Source organism: Psammomys obesus, unplaced genomic scaffold, assembly GCF_907164565.1.
Source record: "Psammomys obesus unplaced genomic scaffold, mPsaObe1.curated_primary_1811, whole genome shotgun sequence".
NCBI lineage: Eukaryota > Metazoa > Chordata > Mammalia > Rodentia > Muridae > Psammomys > Psammomys obesus.
Genome location: NW_026593286.1, coordinates 33,071,731 through 33,091,243, shown reverse-complemented (window position 1 = coordinate 33,091,243; position 19,513 = coordinate 33,071,731). Strand labels below are relative to the sequence as shown.

General features: G+C 39.1%; 1 protein-coding gene across 1 annotated transcript; it reads right to left on the bottom strand.

Annotated features, from left to right (window-relative positions):
- Window positions 1-12,942: 12,942 nt before the first annotated feature.
- Window positions 12,943-14,121, bottom strand: LOC129683565 (heat shock transcription factor, Y-linked-like). The gene has a single exon (XM_055616277.1). It carries the CDS (start codon window positions 14,119-14,121, stop codon window positions 12,943-12,945), a length of 1,179 nt encoding a protein of 392 aa, XP_055472252.1.
- Between the last annotated feature and the right edge of the window lie 5,392 nt (window positions 14,122-19,513).

Here is a 19,513-nt window from a genome sequence, read left to right as displayed (position 1 = left end):
ATAGTCTGGGCTGGCATCTGTGGTCTCTTAGAGTCCGCTGCATAGCAGTGCAGGCCTTTGCCACCTCTAGAGTGTCCATTGAGAAGTCAGGCGTAATTCTAATAGGTCTGCCTTTTTCCCATTAGTATTCTCACATCCTTCTGTATGATTAATGTTTTGATTATTTTGTGCTGAGGGGACTTTAAGGGCTTCAAGTTCTAGGATCTGCCACTTAGGAATGGGGTTGGACCGTTTAGGTGGGGCAGGCTGAGGGGTCCACAGGTGGGGAAAAAGCAAGGTGTTCCACCAAGAACTGCTTAGTCTCCCGGGAATCCAGAGAGTGAGGAGAGGCCTCAAAAGATAGACTGCTTCAGAGCTGGTGATGAGGCTCAGGGTTTAGAGGGGAGGAGTGGGGTGTAAAGATCCGAAGCTGGCCTCCCTTCTTCGGTGGGCTTCACTGGTGGGTTCCCAGAGAATTCCTGCTGGAGTTGGGGTCTGGGATCACAGGATCAGTGGGCAGATGGTTGGAGGAGAAGGTCTATGTGGTCAGTTGGAGATGGGGGCGGAGAGGAATGGGAGGCCTCGGCAGGTGGCCTGCTATGCTGCAGAGCTAGAGATGAGGCTAGGGGATCAGACTTGTAGGAATGGAGGGAGGGGGGGCCTACAGGAAGCCCACTTGTCTCACTGACTGCAGCGACCTTTGGGTTTCCAGAGAATGCCTGCTGGAGTTGGAGCTGTGATAAATCTGCGATTGGGGTGGTGCTTGGGGGAGAGGATCTACGTGGCCCATTGGAGGTGGGGGCAGAAAGGAAGAGAAGGTGCAGGAGGTATTCTGCTACCCCGCTGGGATAGAGACTGAGGTTTGGATTTGGGAAAACAGAGGGAGAGGGGAATATATGCAGTTACCCAATCTGCTTGTCTGGCTGGTGTGATTATAGTGTGTGTGTGTGTGTGTGTGTGTGTGTGTGTGTGTGTGTGTGTGTGTGTGTGTGTGTGTGTGTAACTCAGAGAATTTTTATGAGTAAGTTTTCTCCTTCTACCACATGGGGCACAAGGATCAAATTCAGGTCATCTGGCATGGCAGCAGGTGCCTTTTCCTTCTGAGCTATCCTGTCAGCCTGTTGCAGGAATTTTTCACAATTTTCACTGATTATTTATCACACCCCATGCAAAAACAGAAAGATAACATATTTAAAAGTTAGTTAATGTCTCTTTATTACTAGTAATGAGGGGGGAAATGCTACAAGAAAGAAAATCAACTAGAACATAAAACTGAACCAAGAACCTACACAGCAAATCTTGTTTTCCATTGTCTATAGAACTTGCTCTAGAATAGACACAATTCAGAGACGTGAGACAATCATAATAGGCCTAAAAAAAATTGAAAGTACATGGAGTACATCCTCTGCCTATACAGGGACTCAAACTAGATATCAGTAACAAAAGAAAAATATCTTCAAACACTTGCTAATTAACGTCAAATGCTTAAATATTCTTCCATTAGTCAAGGCGGAGCTCCAACAATCGTATTGAATGAAATTCAAATACAACATCCAAAGTTTAGGGTGTAGCCAAGGCAGGACTGAAAGAGAATTTTCAGCACTAATGGTTACAGAAAAAGCTTCAAATCATAGTTTCTAACCGAAGAAATGAGGAAATGAGGACAGCATATTCTGAGAGGCAGCGGGAATATACACTTTTTATTTAACTTTTATTAAGAACAGAAATCTGTGGAGACATAAGCCATTAAAACAGACCCAAGTCTTCCAAAAACATTTTTAATTGATAAACCTCTGGAAAGGCCGATGACAAAAACAATAAGGCACATGTTAAGGTCAGAAGAAATGGGAACTATAGCAAAGGGTGTAGCAGAAGGATAAAACAAACAACTTCACTGTCAAAGGATTAGACGAAATAAGCCAGGGGCTACAGAAAACACAAACTACTGCATCCCAGTCAAGACAAATGAATAAACTTGCCAGCCCTATGTTTATTAAGTAATTAAATGGGTTATTATGAGTATCCAATCCAGAGCTATTTAAGGTATTGGTGGTTTCAGAGATTATTATCAGAGTCAAAGAATTAACATCAATTTTAAACAACCTTCTCCAGCAGACAGGAAAGGAAGAATGGCCTTCAGCTTTATTTATGACACTAATATCACACTGATTCCAAAACTGATAACACATGAAAAAACAGATTAGTGTCTTTAATAAATTTTACAATGCAATAATCCCAAATAACCTACTAGTAAGCTAAACCCAGCAATGAATAAAAGTAATTATATGTTGTAACTAGAGCTTATTCTACATGCAAGGCTGGTTCAAGATTTGGACAGTCAAAATTTCTATATTAATAATTAATAGGCTTAAGAAAAACATGATTATATCAACTGTGAATAACATGTATGATAAAATGTCATATCCATTTATAACGAAAATTGTCAGCACTTAGGAATAGAGCAAGTCTTCAATCTTCTGAAGATATTTTTCAAGAAGACATCAGTCTAACATTGCAATGTGGAATACTGAAGATCCTCCTCTGATACCAAGAACAAGGCAAAGGTGTTCATTCTTACAGAAAAAAAAAATACTAAACATTCTATTTCCTGCAATAAAGAAGATGAACTAAAATGCTTGTATTGAAAAGGAAAGAAATGAAAGTGTGTTTGTTCATGTCAAGACTGTCTAAACAAACTCAATACAGGATTCCTAGCTCAATTTTACCACTATGTAGCAAATGAATGCAAAAAGAACTTGAAAAAGAAACATGATTTATAACTTCTTTACCTTCTTGCAAGTTAGAATTGTTTTAAAATATTTTAAAATGTTTTAAAAGATTTTAATTTAATAAATGGAACAATCCAGTTGATTCTCTAAAATATATACAATGTCAAGAAAAAAGTATCTAGATTTTCTGGAATATTATTTTGAAGGTCAGTTGACAAATTTTCCATTAATAATGAAACAAGCAATTTCATCACATGCTTGTCTGATTTTATAATCATCAACTTGTCATTAACAATCCCCCTTTTACATGTTGTAAAAATTTACATGATTACAGTTGGCTTGCTATTTTATGATTCTCTTCATTTCTTGAGTATTCTATAATATTGGCTATAGGAACACTTTAATTAACATTAAACTGCTTTGGAAAAGCAATGAAAATTAGAAACTGAAATAGAAGTATAATGAAAAATTTACTTCATTTTAGAAACCTGTTTGCATGAAGTTCATTGATGACATTTTCAATTTAGTATATCATAAAACTGTAAAAGACTGGGTTTTAAATAAACCTTAAAGAGGTAATTTTTATTAATTTTTTGAGGATTTCATGTTGTATTTTGATGGTACTCATCCTTTCCCTACTCCTCCCATATCCACTCTATTTCATATACCTTCCCAACTTTGCCTCCTCATTTATTTTTTTCAAAACTACCAAATCCTACAACTGCTGCCTGTATATTTTTAGGTGTGTGATGATCACTGAAGGTTACAAGACCAGCCAATATTATCTCTAAAAAAAGTTAACTCTCTGTCACCTGAAAGCTATCAACTATCAATAGCTCCTCTGCTCTGGATGGAACTTTGTGCTCACCTTCCCCCTCCATGCTGGAATTTTGTCTGGCATAAGCATGAAGAGGTCTTTTGGATGCTGTCACGATCTCTGTAAGTTCACAATTACTTCTGCCCTATTGTGTGTGGAAAACCCTGTTTCCTTTGTGATCATCCATTGACTGATGCTTTCAAATCTTCCTGCCTCCTCTTCCAAAAAGGAAAAAAACTTTAAAGATTTCATCATTTTTGTGATACCATTTTTATACTTCAAAGCGTTTTGCTTTAAAATGAATCATTTTGATGATGTATCTGTTGTTCTTGAATATTTATTGGGGAATTTTAGGATGCTAGCAAAGTAAAGTGTCTGGATCAGAAAATCAATTTGTTTTCTATAGCTATCTTGAAAATTAGCATAACAGTGGCAACTTAAAAGAAAAGAGATTTAATATCTATAGTTCCTAAAGCCATAAGTCTGGGATCAGTGTCACCGGAATGAAAGTGTCCTCCCTTCAGCAGCTCTTGGAGGAGAATCCATTCTGATTTCCAGTGTCTGCGACATCCCTTTTTATGCCACACCACCCCAATCTGTCTCCATAATTCTGTTGCCACCTCCACTCTGTGTATACAGAATCTCCCTCTGCCTATTTCATATAAAAAATATTGTGGATGAATTGGGGCCCACCCAGACCACTCAAAATAATCTCACCAAAATAAGACCTTTAGTTTAGTCCTTCCTACAAAGATCCTTTTCTTCCATCCATGGAGCCCACAGGTCCCAAGGATCCAGAACTGATGTTTTTGAGTGTCTATTTTTACCTACTAAGAAGGTCATTAAGCATGGCATGGTTTGAGCTCTTCTCTATTTAATGTGACATTCAGCACAGATGTGCAAGTGGGTGGGTACTTTAGAGAGATTAAGAGTCCTTTTTCTTTTGCTGCTGTTCTCACAGGCCATTTTCGGTGACCTTTCAGCAAAAAAAAAAAAAAAAAAAAAATATGGACCTAATAATGATGAGTAGAAATTAAATACATAAGCTGCTAAGTGCAAGTAAGTTCTATTCCTGAGGTTCACAAATACACTTGCCTATCAAAATCCATTTGCAGATAAAGACAAAAAAAATTTATCAATAGCTTCAGAAAATACTCAGCTTCATTGATAATTAAGAATATAAGAATATACAAATACAGTTCATAAGGTCTCATTTTTTTTGCTTTTTAATATTGAGTAAGACAACAAACATTCATTCAGTTTTAACAAATGCAAACATGTCCTATAAGCTTTAAATCTTCTGTACAAAAGCAATGATGTACCACAAGGGCTGGGGTTGTATCTCCCCAGAGAGCACTTGCATGGCATGCAAAAGTCCTTGGCTTGCATATAGAAAATGAAATGAAAACAAACTACAAAATAAAAAACACCATGAGAGGTTCTCACCTGATGCCTTCATTGATTGGTTTCTCCATCCTTTCTCCAGCCTCCCAAGGTCTTTATAAATCATCAAGTGAAAAAGGTGCAATCTTACACATTAGTCTTCAACACTGATAGATATTTTCTACTTATGACTTTGTTGTTGTTTTGTTTTGTTTCGTTTTTCAAGACAGGTTATTCTGTGTGTAGCCCTGGCTGTCCTAGAAGTCCCTTTGTAGACCAGACTGGCCTCAAACTCACAGATATCTGCCTGCCTCTGCCTCCTGAGTACAGGGCCTTTCTCTGCCTGGCTCAATAATGACCTTTTCATGCTATATGCATGAACATTCTAAAGTCTCCTTAGAGAAATACAGAAAATATTAAAAGTGTGTGTGATCGACCCCCATCCTCACTCCTTGCCATATATGGCAGGTGGGAGAGTTGGTCCTGGAGTCATGAGAGGAGGAGAGCTGTCCCTGCCCCTCACCTGATCAGCACAGTAGAGCTGGCCCTGGAAATGGGGTTTGCAGTTAGCCACCCCCAAGGATGTGAACACAGAAGAGCCAACCCTGTCTCTTGTCTGCTAGCCAGTGGTGTGGATAATGGAAAGATGCTCCCCCCTCCCCACTTCATCTCTCATCATCTATGGCAGGCAGGAAAGCTGGTCCTGGGGTCATGAGAGTGGCCATCTCTCTCTCCAGCTGCAACACTCTGGAGAACAGGGCCTGCATCTCTTCTGGGAAGCAGGGTAGAGCTGGCCCTAGTTGCAAAGGTTGCTGGTAAGCCAGCCCAGAGAACATCAGAATGGGAAAGCTGGCAGGCTATGCAGCTCAGATACCTCTCATGCCCAGATCCAGAGCTTTAAGTTGGCCTACCCCAACATCTACCTCATCAATGAACTACTGAAGTTCATGAAAGCCCTACAGATCTAAAACTATAGTATCTCCATGACCAGGGCAACAGGATATCTGAGCGGAGTCCCAGTGAGGTTCCAGTATCAGAAGCCAAAGGCCTCACACCAGACCAATGAGTCAATACAATGAACATTTGTAAGGAAAGAAATTTGGACAAAAGGATGTACCATGGGCACATTGTGACACGATTACAGCTTCCAAAATGAGATTTTTGCTGTTGTTGCTCTCTTGGAGACAAGGTTGCAAGGGGAGAGGGGGGTATTAGGGGAGGGGGAGATGACTGGGATTGGGTTGCATTATGTGAATTCCACAAAGAACCCATAAAAAGTTTTTTAAAAGTATACTCGAATTTTTTTTAAGTGTGTGGGATGATAGCCGCTAAAATAGACTCAACTCGAAGTCTAGAAAAATTGAAAATTTGAAAGAATAAGTATTAAATTTTCAGCAGTTAAATTTCTTTATAAAGTTTATAGTATTCTTTATGTATCAAAAGGATCATTATAACCTCAACTTTTATTGATAAAATTTAAATGTTACTTATTCTATTGTATACAACCCCACTTATCTCAAAATATCTGATATTATTTTACTCACATCTGATGTACATACTAGGATCAAAATTTAATTCTACTTTTCCTGAAATGGAGAACATGTTTTGTCTGAGCTCTATAGCACTCACATTCAATTTTAACTTACAATTCTCAATATATTCTATTACCATTAAAGAATAATAGAGTATGCCTGCAGCTAGTTTAATACTTTTAAATTCCTATAGATCACAATGGAAGACCGTGTTACCCAGCATGCTTTACATTTCAAAGGTTGTGGGCTGTTAACATTGCACTTTTATTAAAATTCCCATTAATTTTTTTTTGCTGTCAACCTTAATGTAAAATTACTTTATCATTTTTTTTACAGAATAAAAGGATAAAGAATATACCATCTTATTTCCAACTAATTATCTAGACAAACATGGAGAAAGAAACTTAGAAAAAGTCAACTATGTTATAGCTTAAGAATAGCCAATTTACAACTATTTTAATACTGAAATGATAGTTGTGTAATCATGTAATCATCGGTTCCATAGTCCTTCTGAATGTGCCAAGAATTGTGTTGGGCACCAGTGACCGAGCAGTGAGCAAGACGAATTCCAGTCCACAGGAGACAATCATTCTCATAGGAATGACAAGCAATAAAAATCATGAGTCGTGATAAAATGTAATTACTTCCCCTCCTCCAAAAAAAAAAAAAGACTTAACTAACATCTAAAGAAAGGATGGAAATTAAGCAGAACATGAAAAGTAGAGAAGGCATTCCAAGAATAGAGCATAGCATGTAAACCAGCCCTGAGGCAAGGAACTGTGGATGAGACTTTAGAGAGGTAGAGAACAGAAGGAGAGGGCACAGCATGAGGCTGGGCAGGGCTGGGGACCAGGTCCCAAAGTCTCCATAAATCAGGACTATGACAGTCATCAAACTAAACTTGCCTACACACTATAGGGCTGTTGTGTTCTGAAAAGCTCTCCTTAACGTCTATAGGAGAAACAACCAAACCTAAGCACAACTAAAACTAAGCACAAGGCAGTGAAGGAGAACAGGGAAGCCATGCTGGGGACCTCGCTGGGATGAGCACTTTCATAGGCAGAGACAGGTGTTCATAGTGTTTGGAAATCTGTGCTGGAAACAGAAGTTGGCCATAAATGGGATGGAGCACCTCGAGCCTTGGCTGGGAAAGGGGCAAAGGTGACCTTTAGGTGGCTCACCCCGAAGGAACTGTTGTTTACTGACGGGAAAGGCACTGCAGGAAGAACCCTGTTGACTGAGAAGTCTGCAAAATATGACATCAGAAAACAGATGTAACTCAACCTGGATTTTCAAAAGATCTAGGATGAAATATTAATTTATCTTCCAAATTGTAATCTGATTTCAGTAGTACATTTGAGCATATCTTCTTCAAAGAAACATAGGTTCCTTTTTTTTTTTTTTTTTTTTCAGTGCTGGAGACTGAACTCTGACGGTGAGGTTGGTGGTTCTGCATGCCACAAAGATAGACTCTCTGATAGTCTCCTTCAGAGATACACAACTTTACTAAGTATATAGTGTTGCTTTATGATAGCTACCCAGAACATTATCGACCCTATTCGTATTTTTATAATATACATGCCTTTTAATAACTGTCATAATAAGGAATACTGTAATTACCACTCTTATATAGCTCTGTATTTTTGTGAAATTTAGAGTCAACAGGACTATGTGAAGTATATGCTTAGTGCCTACAGAGAGAATTAAATTAATTCATCACTTATAGACATGAAGTGGAAAACAAGGTAAGTTGGCAGGACTGTTTGCTTGTTGTTTGTTTCATAACCAGCTATAAAGATTTTTCTTGCAATCTTAAATATTTTAAAACTGCTAGTAGGAGCATCATATCAATTTCAACACTGAAAATAAAATCTCTCAGTTTATAGGATGACACAGTCAGAATTTGTCAGGAATAAGAACAGTCTAGCGGTTATGAAATCCCATGCCTTTCCTCCCTTTTAAGCCCTATGATTTCCATGGAGAATGTCCAGACTGTGAGTTCAGCTCAGTGGAGGAGTGCTTGCCTGTAAGTATGAAGCCTTGGAGTTGCTGTGGAACAGCAAAAGGGGAAGCATCAGACTCATAAGGAAGCATGAGAGCTATGGACTTCTAGAAACCCACCTTCATCTCCCATCTTGCTCTCCTTTAAGCCACACCAGAGTTAGTACCTGTTAACGCTTATTTTCTGAAAATCAAAAGAAATCATATTTTTCTAAGGCTAGATCTTTGAAAGTAACATCCAGACCAGAACCCCAGGAAACAGAGAAGCATCAGATGAAAACTATCCCCTCAGGGTGATGCAAGCCCTCCTTTATGCTTTCCTACAAAATGCTTCAGCAACAACAGAATGACTTGTGGGACTGTTAGCTCCTTCGAGAGTCCTGCAGGTTGCTGGGTGAGGAGGAGTGTGGGACTCATTGAGAGATACCAGCCAGACATTGAAACCCTCTGCCTCCTGCAGTCTACATGCAGACTGGAAATTGAAGAGATGTCTCAAAAATATCATCTCCTCCTTTGCCTGGTGGGATATCTTTATCCTTGAGCAATTTCTCCAAATGACAGCCTTCAGTCTCTGAAAATGTAAAATTGCCTTTCGAGTCAACGCAAATGAGGACTAAATCCATTCATTTTTTTTTCTCTCCGGATTCTCATTCGCTTCTAGCTGTAGGAATTGTCAGAAATGCAGGACTGATGAAAAGTGTGTAACCATATTGCCCAGATGTTCAAGTTGTCACAGAGAGCAACTTTGTTGTTGTTCTTGAGTTCAGTGTGAGCAAAGCTGAGCTGTGGAAATGATCAGGTCTAGAGTTCTCTGACAGATATTTCTTATTCTGAATGATTTTTCATTATTTTTCTTTTGAGTTCTAAAGAAAATACCAAAACCTACTCAGATTTGATCTGTTTTTCAGAACCTTGTTTTTGCCATTACTAGCCATGGAGAAGCATGATTGATAGGCAGTACAGGACTCTGGTCTTTGGTTTGTTGTCACTTGTCTTTGTAACTCTTAGGACAGTCAAGACTGATAGGAAAGTATTCTAAACTCTCAATGGCAGAATACAAACTGCAGCAGTCAGAGACCTTGGAAAATATAACGGAGACCTGTCAAACATGGCTAGCTGACAACAAAGAGGAAGTGCACTCACCAAAGTGTGTCTCGAAAGAAAACCAATGATCTACGTCGGGAGTAACCAGGAAAGCAAACAAACAAACAAACAGCAACGAACTGCTAGGAAATACAAATCTAATGTTTCTTTTATGATGATGAGCCAACAGAAAAAGATGAGAAATGAGTGAAAATATCCAAGTCTGTTGATATGAAAACACCACTCTGAATGAAATGAAGAGAGCATTCATTCTCAATCCAGACATGAATGACCATGCCTAGGAACATAACAGAACCAGGTTAGTCCAAACAGCACGTTTCAATATGGTAAACCTTACCTGACTTTTTTTTTTTTTTGCACTTACACAGTAGAACAGAGCTACAAGTCAAGATATTTTTCAAATACGTTGGAAGGATGGATGTCAGTTAGGCAGGTTACAGCAAAGTGGAAGAATGTCTCCTATTGATCTCAGATGCTCTCTGATGACATTCTTAGCTTTTGGGTTGGTAGAAGATAGTAGTTTGTGAATACAACATTGCAAAAGGTTTTACTGATAGTTGCATGGATGGTAAGTCAGGCACCTGTGGGAAATGAATGGCTATGCAGCAACAATAATTTGGCTCTGGATCAACAACATTCCTGCTCTCAAGGATCAAAAGACATTAATCTGCCAATTAGCCTTGTAGCCTCTTTAAAACAGGTGTGGCTCTTGCCTAGGTCCCTCCCAAACTTCAAGTCATTTAAAGTTTTCCCCCCTACCAAAACAAACAACTGTAGGGAAAATTAAGTAAAGGTTGCCGAATACAAAAAAATAAAATAAAATAAAAAATTAGAGAACACAGTTTTTAGTTCAACTACTTACAGAAAGTCATATGAGATAGCTTCCAGCACAGCTCTGCTAGAAATCACAAGGGGAATGAATTACTCTCTTCTCCCAAATGTGTGCCATTCACACCTAAGCGTTGTTGTTTTTTTTTTTTTTTTTTTTTTTTTTTTTTTTTTTTTTTTTTTTTTTTCAAAGCGGTTCTGAGGTAGCTTACAAGGCCAAACATAGTAAGCTATAGTGAGTTCATGAAGAAAAGGAGAAAAGGGGAACCACAGGCAATGCTAATTGAACAAGTAGAGTCTAGTATCTGAATGACAAAAAAAAGGTCTGGTACATTCTTCTCGAAGTCAATGACAGGCTTGATTCTGAATATCCTAAGAGCAAGGCAAAATCTGAAGGCTGACCGAGTATGCTTGATAGTGTCTACAAGGTAAAAGCGAGAAAGAAGCAGACAGGAGCAAAAGCACACACCTTTGATCCTAGCATCAGGAGGCAGGAGGAGACAGATCTCTGGGAGCTGAGGTCCATTCTGATCTACACAGTAGAGTCCAGAGCAGCCAGACCTACAGAGCAAAACCTTACCTCAGATATAAATTAATAAAAAATAAATTTTCTGTAAAAAACAACAATACAGTATCATCTGCCCCAGGAGTGCTCACGAATAAAACATGTGTCACACAATAAAACTCAAAGGGTGTGCCTGAGAAAAGCTATACAGATATACCTTACGCTACATTTCAACAGGAAAAATAGAGGATACAGTATATGAATCACATGAATATAGATTTACCTGTAAATGGATAGCCTAGAACCTTACAGAGTGTTGCTTAACATATCACAGACATTTTTGCTGTTATTTTCGTGTTTTGTGGCTATCACCATGGTGATTTGACTGTCTGTCAATATCCACATTGGTAAGGTTATCCAGGCTATGAAGGAGGGTGAGATTCCTTTCCCAAACAGAACACTGGTATAAAGCCCACCTTGCAAGGAGCACACAGAGTATAGCCAACCCCTCCTCACTATTTGTTTATTTCACGGTGATATTTCTGAACTTGAGTCTGAATGCCTTTAGGCTGGAAATTCATTCTCCAGTTTGCCTGTCATTCCTTCCTACTTCTGGCCGTGGTCTTATTTACATTCTCAGTGGAGCCTCTCTAGAAATTTGAGTTTGAGACCCTTGGTATGGGACTCGGTAAAACAAACTGTTTCATAAACTTCATGTCTGCTCCTCTCTAGCAGCTGCTTTGAGGAATACCAAAGGAACAATGACTCCACTTCCAGGCAGCTGAATATGTTGGGGAAGATAATAGCAAAACACTTAAGAGTGTATTCTACGACCGTAACAATAACTGTTCTATAGATTTTATGGCTCTTTATATTTTAGCAATCAACTTCACATTCATCACTGCAGTTGTCTCTTCCAGGAGTCCCGTGAAACAATCAAACTAGGAATTATGACTCAGATTTTTTTTTTTTAGACAAAAACTCTGATTTCCAAAATTGCCAAATCACCTTATCTTAGGGCACAGTGTTCACAGCTTCATACCACGCACAGGACCATACAAAGAGACATTTCATAAATATTTTAACAAGTAATATTGAAGAGAATGCTTGACAATATCCACTTTGACTCATAAAAATGGGTGATTAAAAGATTACAGATTGGAATGATCATAATGAGCCACAAACACTGTACAATACTCTAAATTTGTGAACTAGAGAAAAGCATCATACTAAGTATAACCCTACCCTATATGCTTTTAATATATAGAAAATGTTAAAAATAGAGGCCACCTAAAAATTTAGACGCAAATACGATAGTCCCAAAGTCTTCCTGAAAGGAATAGTGTTTACTCTTTTTCCCCAGAAAAAGTAAATTACTCAGGAAATACAACTCTAGAGTTCAAACCATTCAAAGACAAAAGAAAAAAAAATCAAGGCTATAAGTGCATTTATTGTAATATTCTCTTACAACAGAATAATATTAGAAACTGCCTTTGTGCCCTCTGACCAGAGCTAATTGAACTATGGTACATCTGTACATTTATAGAAGAAAAATGGAAATTTATATGCTAAATGGGTAATTTTTAGTCATCTCTGCAAAGTGAATATGCATTATATATGTTTGCGTGTTTCTATATGTATATAGTCTACATATGCAAACACAGGTATTTTTACAGAAAGTTACCAATATTTACTTGTACACATGAATGCATTCTTTTTTAAGAGTCAGTCGTACTTTATTTTATGTGTGTGGATGTTTTGCCTGCATGTATGCCTGTGCACCACATGCGTGTACTGCCCATGGAAGCCAGAAGAGGGCATTGGATCCCCTGGAACTGAGTTACAGAGAGTTGCTCCCTGCTGTGAGGGTGTTGAGAATCAAACTCAGGTGCTCTAGAAGACCAATCAGTACTCTTTTTTTTTTTTTTAAAGGTGCACATAGAGTTTTATTGTTCTATCATGACAATTTCAGGTACATTCCAGGTGTTGTCACCATGAATTCTAATCTCTGATATCCTGAATGTTTTCATAAACAAGCAAGTAGATTGCTGGAAATTGATGGCATCATGAAGATGGATGATTTGATGTGGATGCCGATGGAGTAGATGCTACCCTTTCCTTGTATATTGGTAACTCTGATTCACCTACTGGTTTTGAGTCAGAATAGGTAGATGAACTGGATGAAAAATGAGGATAGCCAGGTTGAAAAGGAGAAGGCTCCGCTTGCATTTCAATACAACTGTTCCACAAGTGAGACACATCTCTGTGGTTTTGAGAAATAGAGGTTATAATGAAATTCACAGTGTTGTCATTTGCTTGAGTGTAGAGTCTCTGTGAGTCCATATGAAGAGAGGACACCTCCTTTAAGGGAGCAGGGCACTGTGCTAGCATTTCCTCAGGGGGTCTAAAGGAACTTGATGTTGCAAGAGGAAAGTCACCTCTCATCATATCCATTGTATCAGAACCTCCTTGGGAGACAGAAGGCTTCTGTCTCAGATATACATTTGAAACACGAGGGCCAGACAACAGATTTCTCTCACTGGTTCGGACAGCTACACCCAAACTGTGGTCATCCATGTTGCCCAAGTCTGGACTAAAGTGTTTGTTCTTGAAATCTGGAAGCGATGGAGCAGCTCCTCGAGAAGCCGTTTTAATCCCTATTCTCCTTTTCATTCTTTCTATAAGATGGGGACAGTCTCTCACAAAGTTTGGATTCTGATAAAACTGTAACTTACATGAGGCAGAGACTCCTTTTTCTTCAGCCAGAAAGTCAGGGAGAGAAGCAGATCTCTGGAAATTCTGTCTCATTTTTCTAAATCCATACAGATTAAGCTGTCGAACCAAACTCTTCATGCTATCGGTTTCAAATATTCTGAAGGGGGCCTTTCTTTCCAACACTTCCTTCTTGAAGAGTTCTTCATTAATCACGATGTAAGTCCCATCTTCATCCCACCAAATAGACTTAAATTTGTCACTTCCCACTATTTTCCAAAGTTTTCTGGGGAAGGTCATAGAAAACAAATTACTGTCTTCATCTGGTTCTGAGGCACAGAGGGTATGAGGTGGCCTCTTTATCAAGAATCGCTGAGCCAACACCTGAAAGGCACTTTCCTCAATAATAGCCCATAAGTCTGAGTCCTTCTGACCCGTGTTGTCACACAGAGGATGACTGGAAGAGGGTTCTGAATCCGTTGGTAGATCATTAGGGGAAACATCCAGTGTTTCTGAAGGGGCCTCAGCCATATCCTGCACGCTTTACTTACAGACTTCCCATCTGAATGGCTTTGTATTCTGCAGCTTTTATTGGCACTGCAGTAGTCCTACACAGATGGAAGTAAGTGATGACACATAAAGGCAGTCAATCTGATAGCTATGACATCATAAAATGACTTAGGGTTCCTGGTGATCACTGCATAACATTATGCCAAAAGTGTTCCTGTCCTATGCAAAAATGTTCCCAGTAAAGCAAGGGTAGCCCCTGACTTACTGAGGATTATTTCAAAAATCTCATTCCTAAAGACACTTTTCCCCTTTTAAAATTAGACTTAATAGTATTTAAAAGAGGTTTTTATAATTTTAAATATACTTTGATCATATTCTTTCCCCAAGTCTTTCCAGATCTTCCTTCTCCTTACCCACCCAACTTTGAGTTCTTTCTTAAGAAGGAAAAAAAAATCACAAGCAAAGGAACAATATAACAAACCCCCAAAAGTATGAAAAACAAAATAAAACACAAACCAAAAGGTAAAACAAAACAAAACAAACAATAAAACCCCATCAAACTGTAACCAAATAAAGTCATACCAAAAAAAGCTGTAGAGTCCATTATATCCTGGTCAACAACTGAATATGAGGCCTGCCCTGGTTTGGTTGATATACCAAGTGTCTCTCCATTAAAGACAAGCACTTTTCCCTCTCCCAGTAGGTATAAATGACAATTCACTTATTAGCAATTTCCCTAGTCCAACCAGTTCTTTTAAGCTCTGAGGCATCTTTCAAGCCCTTAAATGTTTAATTTTTATATATAATGTTCTCTCCAGCCCTAACATACTTGCATTCTTCGATTTATTTTATATATGTATAAGGGAATAAATAGCTGTGCATATACATACACTTAGCTATATTTGCAAAAGTGAGAAAAATGCTAGCAATATAAGTCAAAACTAATGAAAATGGTAACTCTGGATACAGAGTAGAGCAGATAGGGCAGAAGTGAGACCCTTATTAAGAGCAAACACAGCAGCGGGCACAGAGCCATCAGAGCATTAGATGCGTAACTCATCTCAAGAATGACTTGGTGCTGGTAGCCATGGTGGGTTGAAGAAAGTAGTTGGATAAGTGGACCTGTGATTGCCATGAGAGCATCCTGCAATGAGGTGAGTACCCCGAGGAGGTCAAACCCGCCATTCCTGCTAAAAAAAAAAAAAAAAAAAGGGTGCGGGAGGATCACTTTATGCATCCATCAGGCAGTAACTAGTCCTTACTTCCTGCGTCCATCTAGATGGCAGCGTGAAATGAGACTGTTTCACAAATAAATGAAGGAGGTTACAGACTGTGTCCTTACCACAGTTTTTATAAACCTAAAGTGTCCTGACCTCATCAGGTAGATATTAATTAACCCACTCCTGTTTACTGAGCAGGAAAAACGGATGATAGCGGAAGGGAAGGGAAGTAGATAAAAACAAAGAACCGTCTTTGAAAAACACGGAGTAAACGTGAGAATGGGGAAGTTATGGGACAAGTTAACAAAACAACAAACTGGTATTTTTCCTGGGCTGGAAGCTCAGGTGACTCTAGGCAAGGTGTGACGTGGAGGGATGGGAAGGAACGTGATTTACTGAGTGTACTACGCTACGGTTTTTAGCTTGGGTTTTTGTGGTTCTCCCAACAGTGCAGCGGGTGGGAGGCTCTCTCTGACTCTTAGGCCTGCTCTTGGGGCCCTTTGCCTCCTACTGGGCTGCCTCATTCCCCCTTGACATGAGAGCATGTGCCAGTCGTATTGTAATTTGTTATGCCATGCTCACTTGATATTCCTAGGAGGCTTGTTCTTTTCTGAAGGAAAATGGAGGCAGAGGAGGAGAAGGAGAAGGAAGAGGAGGAGGGAATCTTTAAGAGAGGGGAGGGGGTGGTGCTGGTGGTGATGATGATGGTGGTGGTGGTGGAGATGAAACTGGGAGGAGAGAAGGCAGGGAAAGTGCAGCCAGGATTAATATATGAGAAATTTTTTTTTAAATAGCAAGTAATAGAATATTCTCAACTGACTTTACTTTTTTGGATAACATCATTTTAATAAAAAACATAAACTTAGCCAACTAAGTAGCAAAAGTACTTGACTGAAAACAGGATTAAATATGCCAAGGTGAAACTGTAAGATTTAAATGATCAGAATCTTTTCAACAGGTGATGCTGAAATAATTTGACATCTGAAAGGACTGAACATGCCACAGCTGGAAGAAGGGATGGACGGAGAGAGGGAGGGAGGAGGGAGGGAAGAAGGGCAGGAGAAAAGGAGGGAGGGACAGAGGGACAGAAGGGGAGGAGAAAGAGAGAGAAAATATTGAAACACAGTTACTTGCTCCACAAAACTCACTAAAACTGCATCACAGACCTCGATGTGAAATGTGAGACTGTGAAATTCCAACAGATAACATGGAAAAAAAAAATCTAAGCAGCCTTAATTTTAGTGAAAGAGTTGACAAATGGGACTTCATCTCTGCAAAAATCATCCAAGAGAATGACAAGATACACTACAATCTAGAGGGAAAAACCTGTAAAAGACGTATATAATAAAAGGTGCACAAAACGTCCTAAAACTCGACAATAAGAAAAAAATCCCAATTTAAAAGAATTAAAAAACTAACACAGACACTTCACTAATGAATAAACAAAGGAAGTAAATGGAAATATAAAATGATTACATCATATTTCATCAGAAAAATGAAGATTAAAAGAGCAATGGGATGCTACTTACATGCCAAGAACAATGGCCCCATTGCAGAGCACTGACAAGAGCTAAGGGACGCCGCTAATGGTGCATCGCATCGTGTAGCGTTCTTAGATGTCAGCTATGATAGGAGGGCTCCAGGGGTATAGAAGTGACTCTGCTTTGTTGGTCTCCTTGTGGAGCTCCTGTCCCCTCCAGATATCAAATCTAGGCTCGGGGTTCCTGCAGAGACTAATGAATCAGAATCAACCAAAGACCATGCACGGAGAGGGCCTAGACACCCTACTCAGATGTAGCCAGAGATGACTCAGATGGTCATCTCTGTCTCCATGTAGGTTCCCTAGTAAGGGGAGCAGGGGCTGTCTCTGATATGGACTCAGTGGCCGACTCTTTGATCAACTACCCCTGGTGAGGTGGCCTAAGTAGGCCACCAAGAAAGAGGGTCCATCCAGTCCTGATAAGACCTGACAGGCTGGGGTCAGACAGAAGGGAAGGAGACTTCTACTCTCACTGGACTAGGGGAGGGACATGGAGTAGGAGAAGGAAGGAGAGTAGGATAGGGAGGGGTCGAGGGAGGGGGCTACAGCTGGGATACAAAGTGAATAAATTGTAATAAAAATTAAAAAAAAAAAGAAGTGGCTCTTCTCTTCCCATTGACTGTGGTGGCAAGGCTTCAGAACGACTAGGGCTCTCACCCACTGCTGCTGAAAATTCAAAATATTATTGCCACTTTGCAATTCTAGGTGTACTCTTACCATACAGGCAGGACACTCCCAAGGAGTTGAAAACTTAGGTTTCACACAAAACCTTGCTCATGCACACTTTTGGCGGCTTTACTCAACTGCCAAAACTTGAAAGCAACCAAGGTGTCCCCAAGTGGGTGAGAGGATTTGGTATTCCAAACATTTTGAAAGTGACAAAATGAGGAGATGGTGGAGAAAAAAAGGGGGCGATGGTTTCAGGGCTGATGAGAGTGGAGGGTGACAAGGGCTGTGTGGGATGGTGGAAGCATCCTGGGTGAGACCATGTTTGTATCTTAATCCATAGGAAGGTGCAGAAATCTCAAGTGTGCTTCTGCAGGTCACCAGCAAGGGACGATAATGATGGACTGGCTGTGGGCACAGTGGCAGAAACACACAAGACAGCTCTGTGCCTTCCCCTGTATGAAGAGTGTAAAATGGCTCTAAAAATCTATTTTTTAAAGTAAAAAAAAAAAAAAAAAAAAAAAACTTGTCTGATTGGGCCTTTTATAATGATCCAAAGCAAACACTAGCAGTTAGTTAGACCTTACTGTGTCTTAAGTGGGTGTGTAAAATTTGCCTGGATGTAATCTTCTGCTGTTTGTCCATTGCTAGAGGAAGCCAGAAACTTGTGTTATATGGATGTTTATGGGAGGATCAATTTAATGTCACCATGTCTCTTGTCACCCAGTTCAGTGGGTTTTGCTTGTGTGAAAGTCTGCGCAAACTGTTGACAACAAAGAAGACTCACAAAAATCATCTAGAGAGAGAAGTAACGTATGTAAACTTCAAGGGTAACTAGAAATGTGAGCTCCATATATTGATGTCAGGGGCAAGGCAAAGGGGGAAATGTTACATGGAGAAACTGAAAAAAAAAAAAATCTGATAGAAGAAAATTTACCAGGAGTTCAAGATTAAGTGACTTCAGTACAGGCATCCCGTCAAGCACCCAGCAGCTATAGAGATTTTCAAACATACTTACTTAATGTTCAGTTGCTGAGTCTACCATTATCTTTTAGACTGTCTAAAGAGAAATATTTTTCATCTTGTCCCCTGTGTTTTAAAAAGACACTTAAAAAGTAAATACTTATATTAAAAAAAAAAAAAAAAGTTTACAAAATTGCTAACAGCCACGCACCAGGAAGCTGAACTTTCAGATAAACTTCAACGTGACAGGGGGACCCCAGGGCCGATCTCTAGCTTAAAAACAGATCAAGCTGAAGGTCATATGTAAACAAATGTGTTTGTGCCTTTTTCTCTGTGCATTAAATTTCCCTTGTTCCTCTAACAGGATGAAAATACAGTATTTTAAGCACCTGTGATCTTTTTTTAAACCAAGTTTTCTTTAGAATATGAGAAGTTACAAAGATTAATATTAAATCTAGACCCACGGGTTTTGGTTACAGTTTTATACACATATCCTAATCTAAATCTCAGTTAAATGAACCATCTTTAATAAGCTTTGCTAGAATTAGTCTCACATAAATGTTCACCTCTTCTGCATGTGAAACCGCTGTCCACAGATTGCCAATAACCGTCTAATCTTTTCTTGAATGAAGGTCTTGCCTATGTACTTTAATGTATGCTTTGAGGTGGTTATAAAACCAACTATTTAAGAACAGTCTGCTTGAGTCACAAAGAGTTTAATACTACTATAGAAATAAGTCAAAAGACATATAAAATTCACTTGATGAAATATCACAAAGTTACACAAGGAAAGAGACAAAATAAAATAAATTCCCCTAATGTACTGCAAATATCAACCACCACACACTACCTACAAGCCATATGTTTTTCCATCTGTTCCGTTATCATCAACTAAATTTGTAGTATTTGGGCTATCAGAAAGATTCTCAAACATGAGCTGGGCATGATTTTAAACCTAGGTGTTACTGTTGGCTTGTTTCTTTCTTTCTTTCTTTTCTTTTCTAAAGAAGATTCCACTTCGACA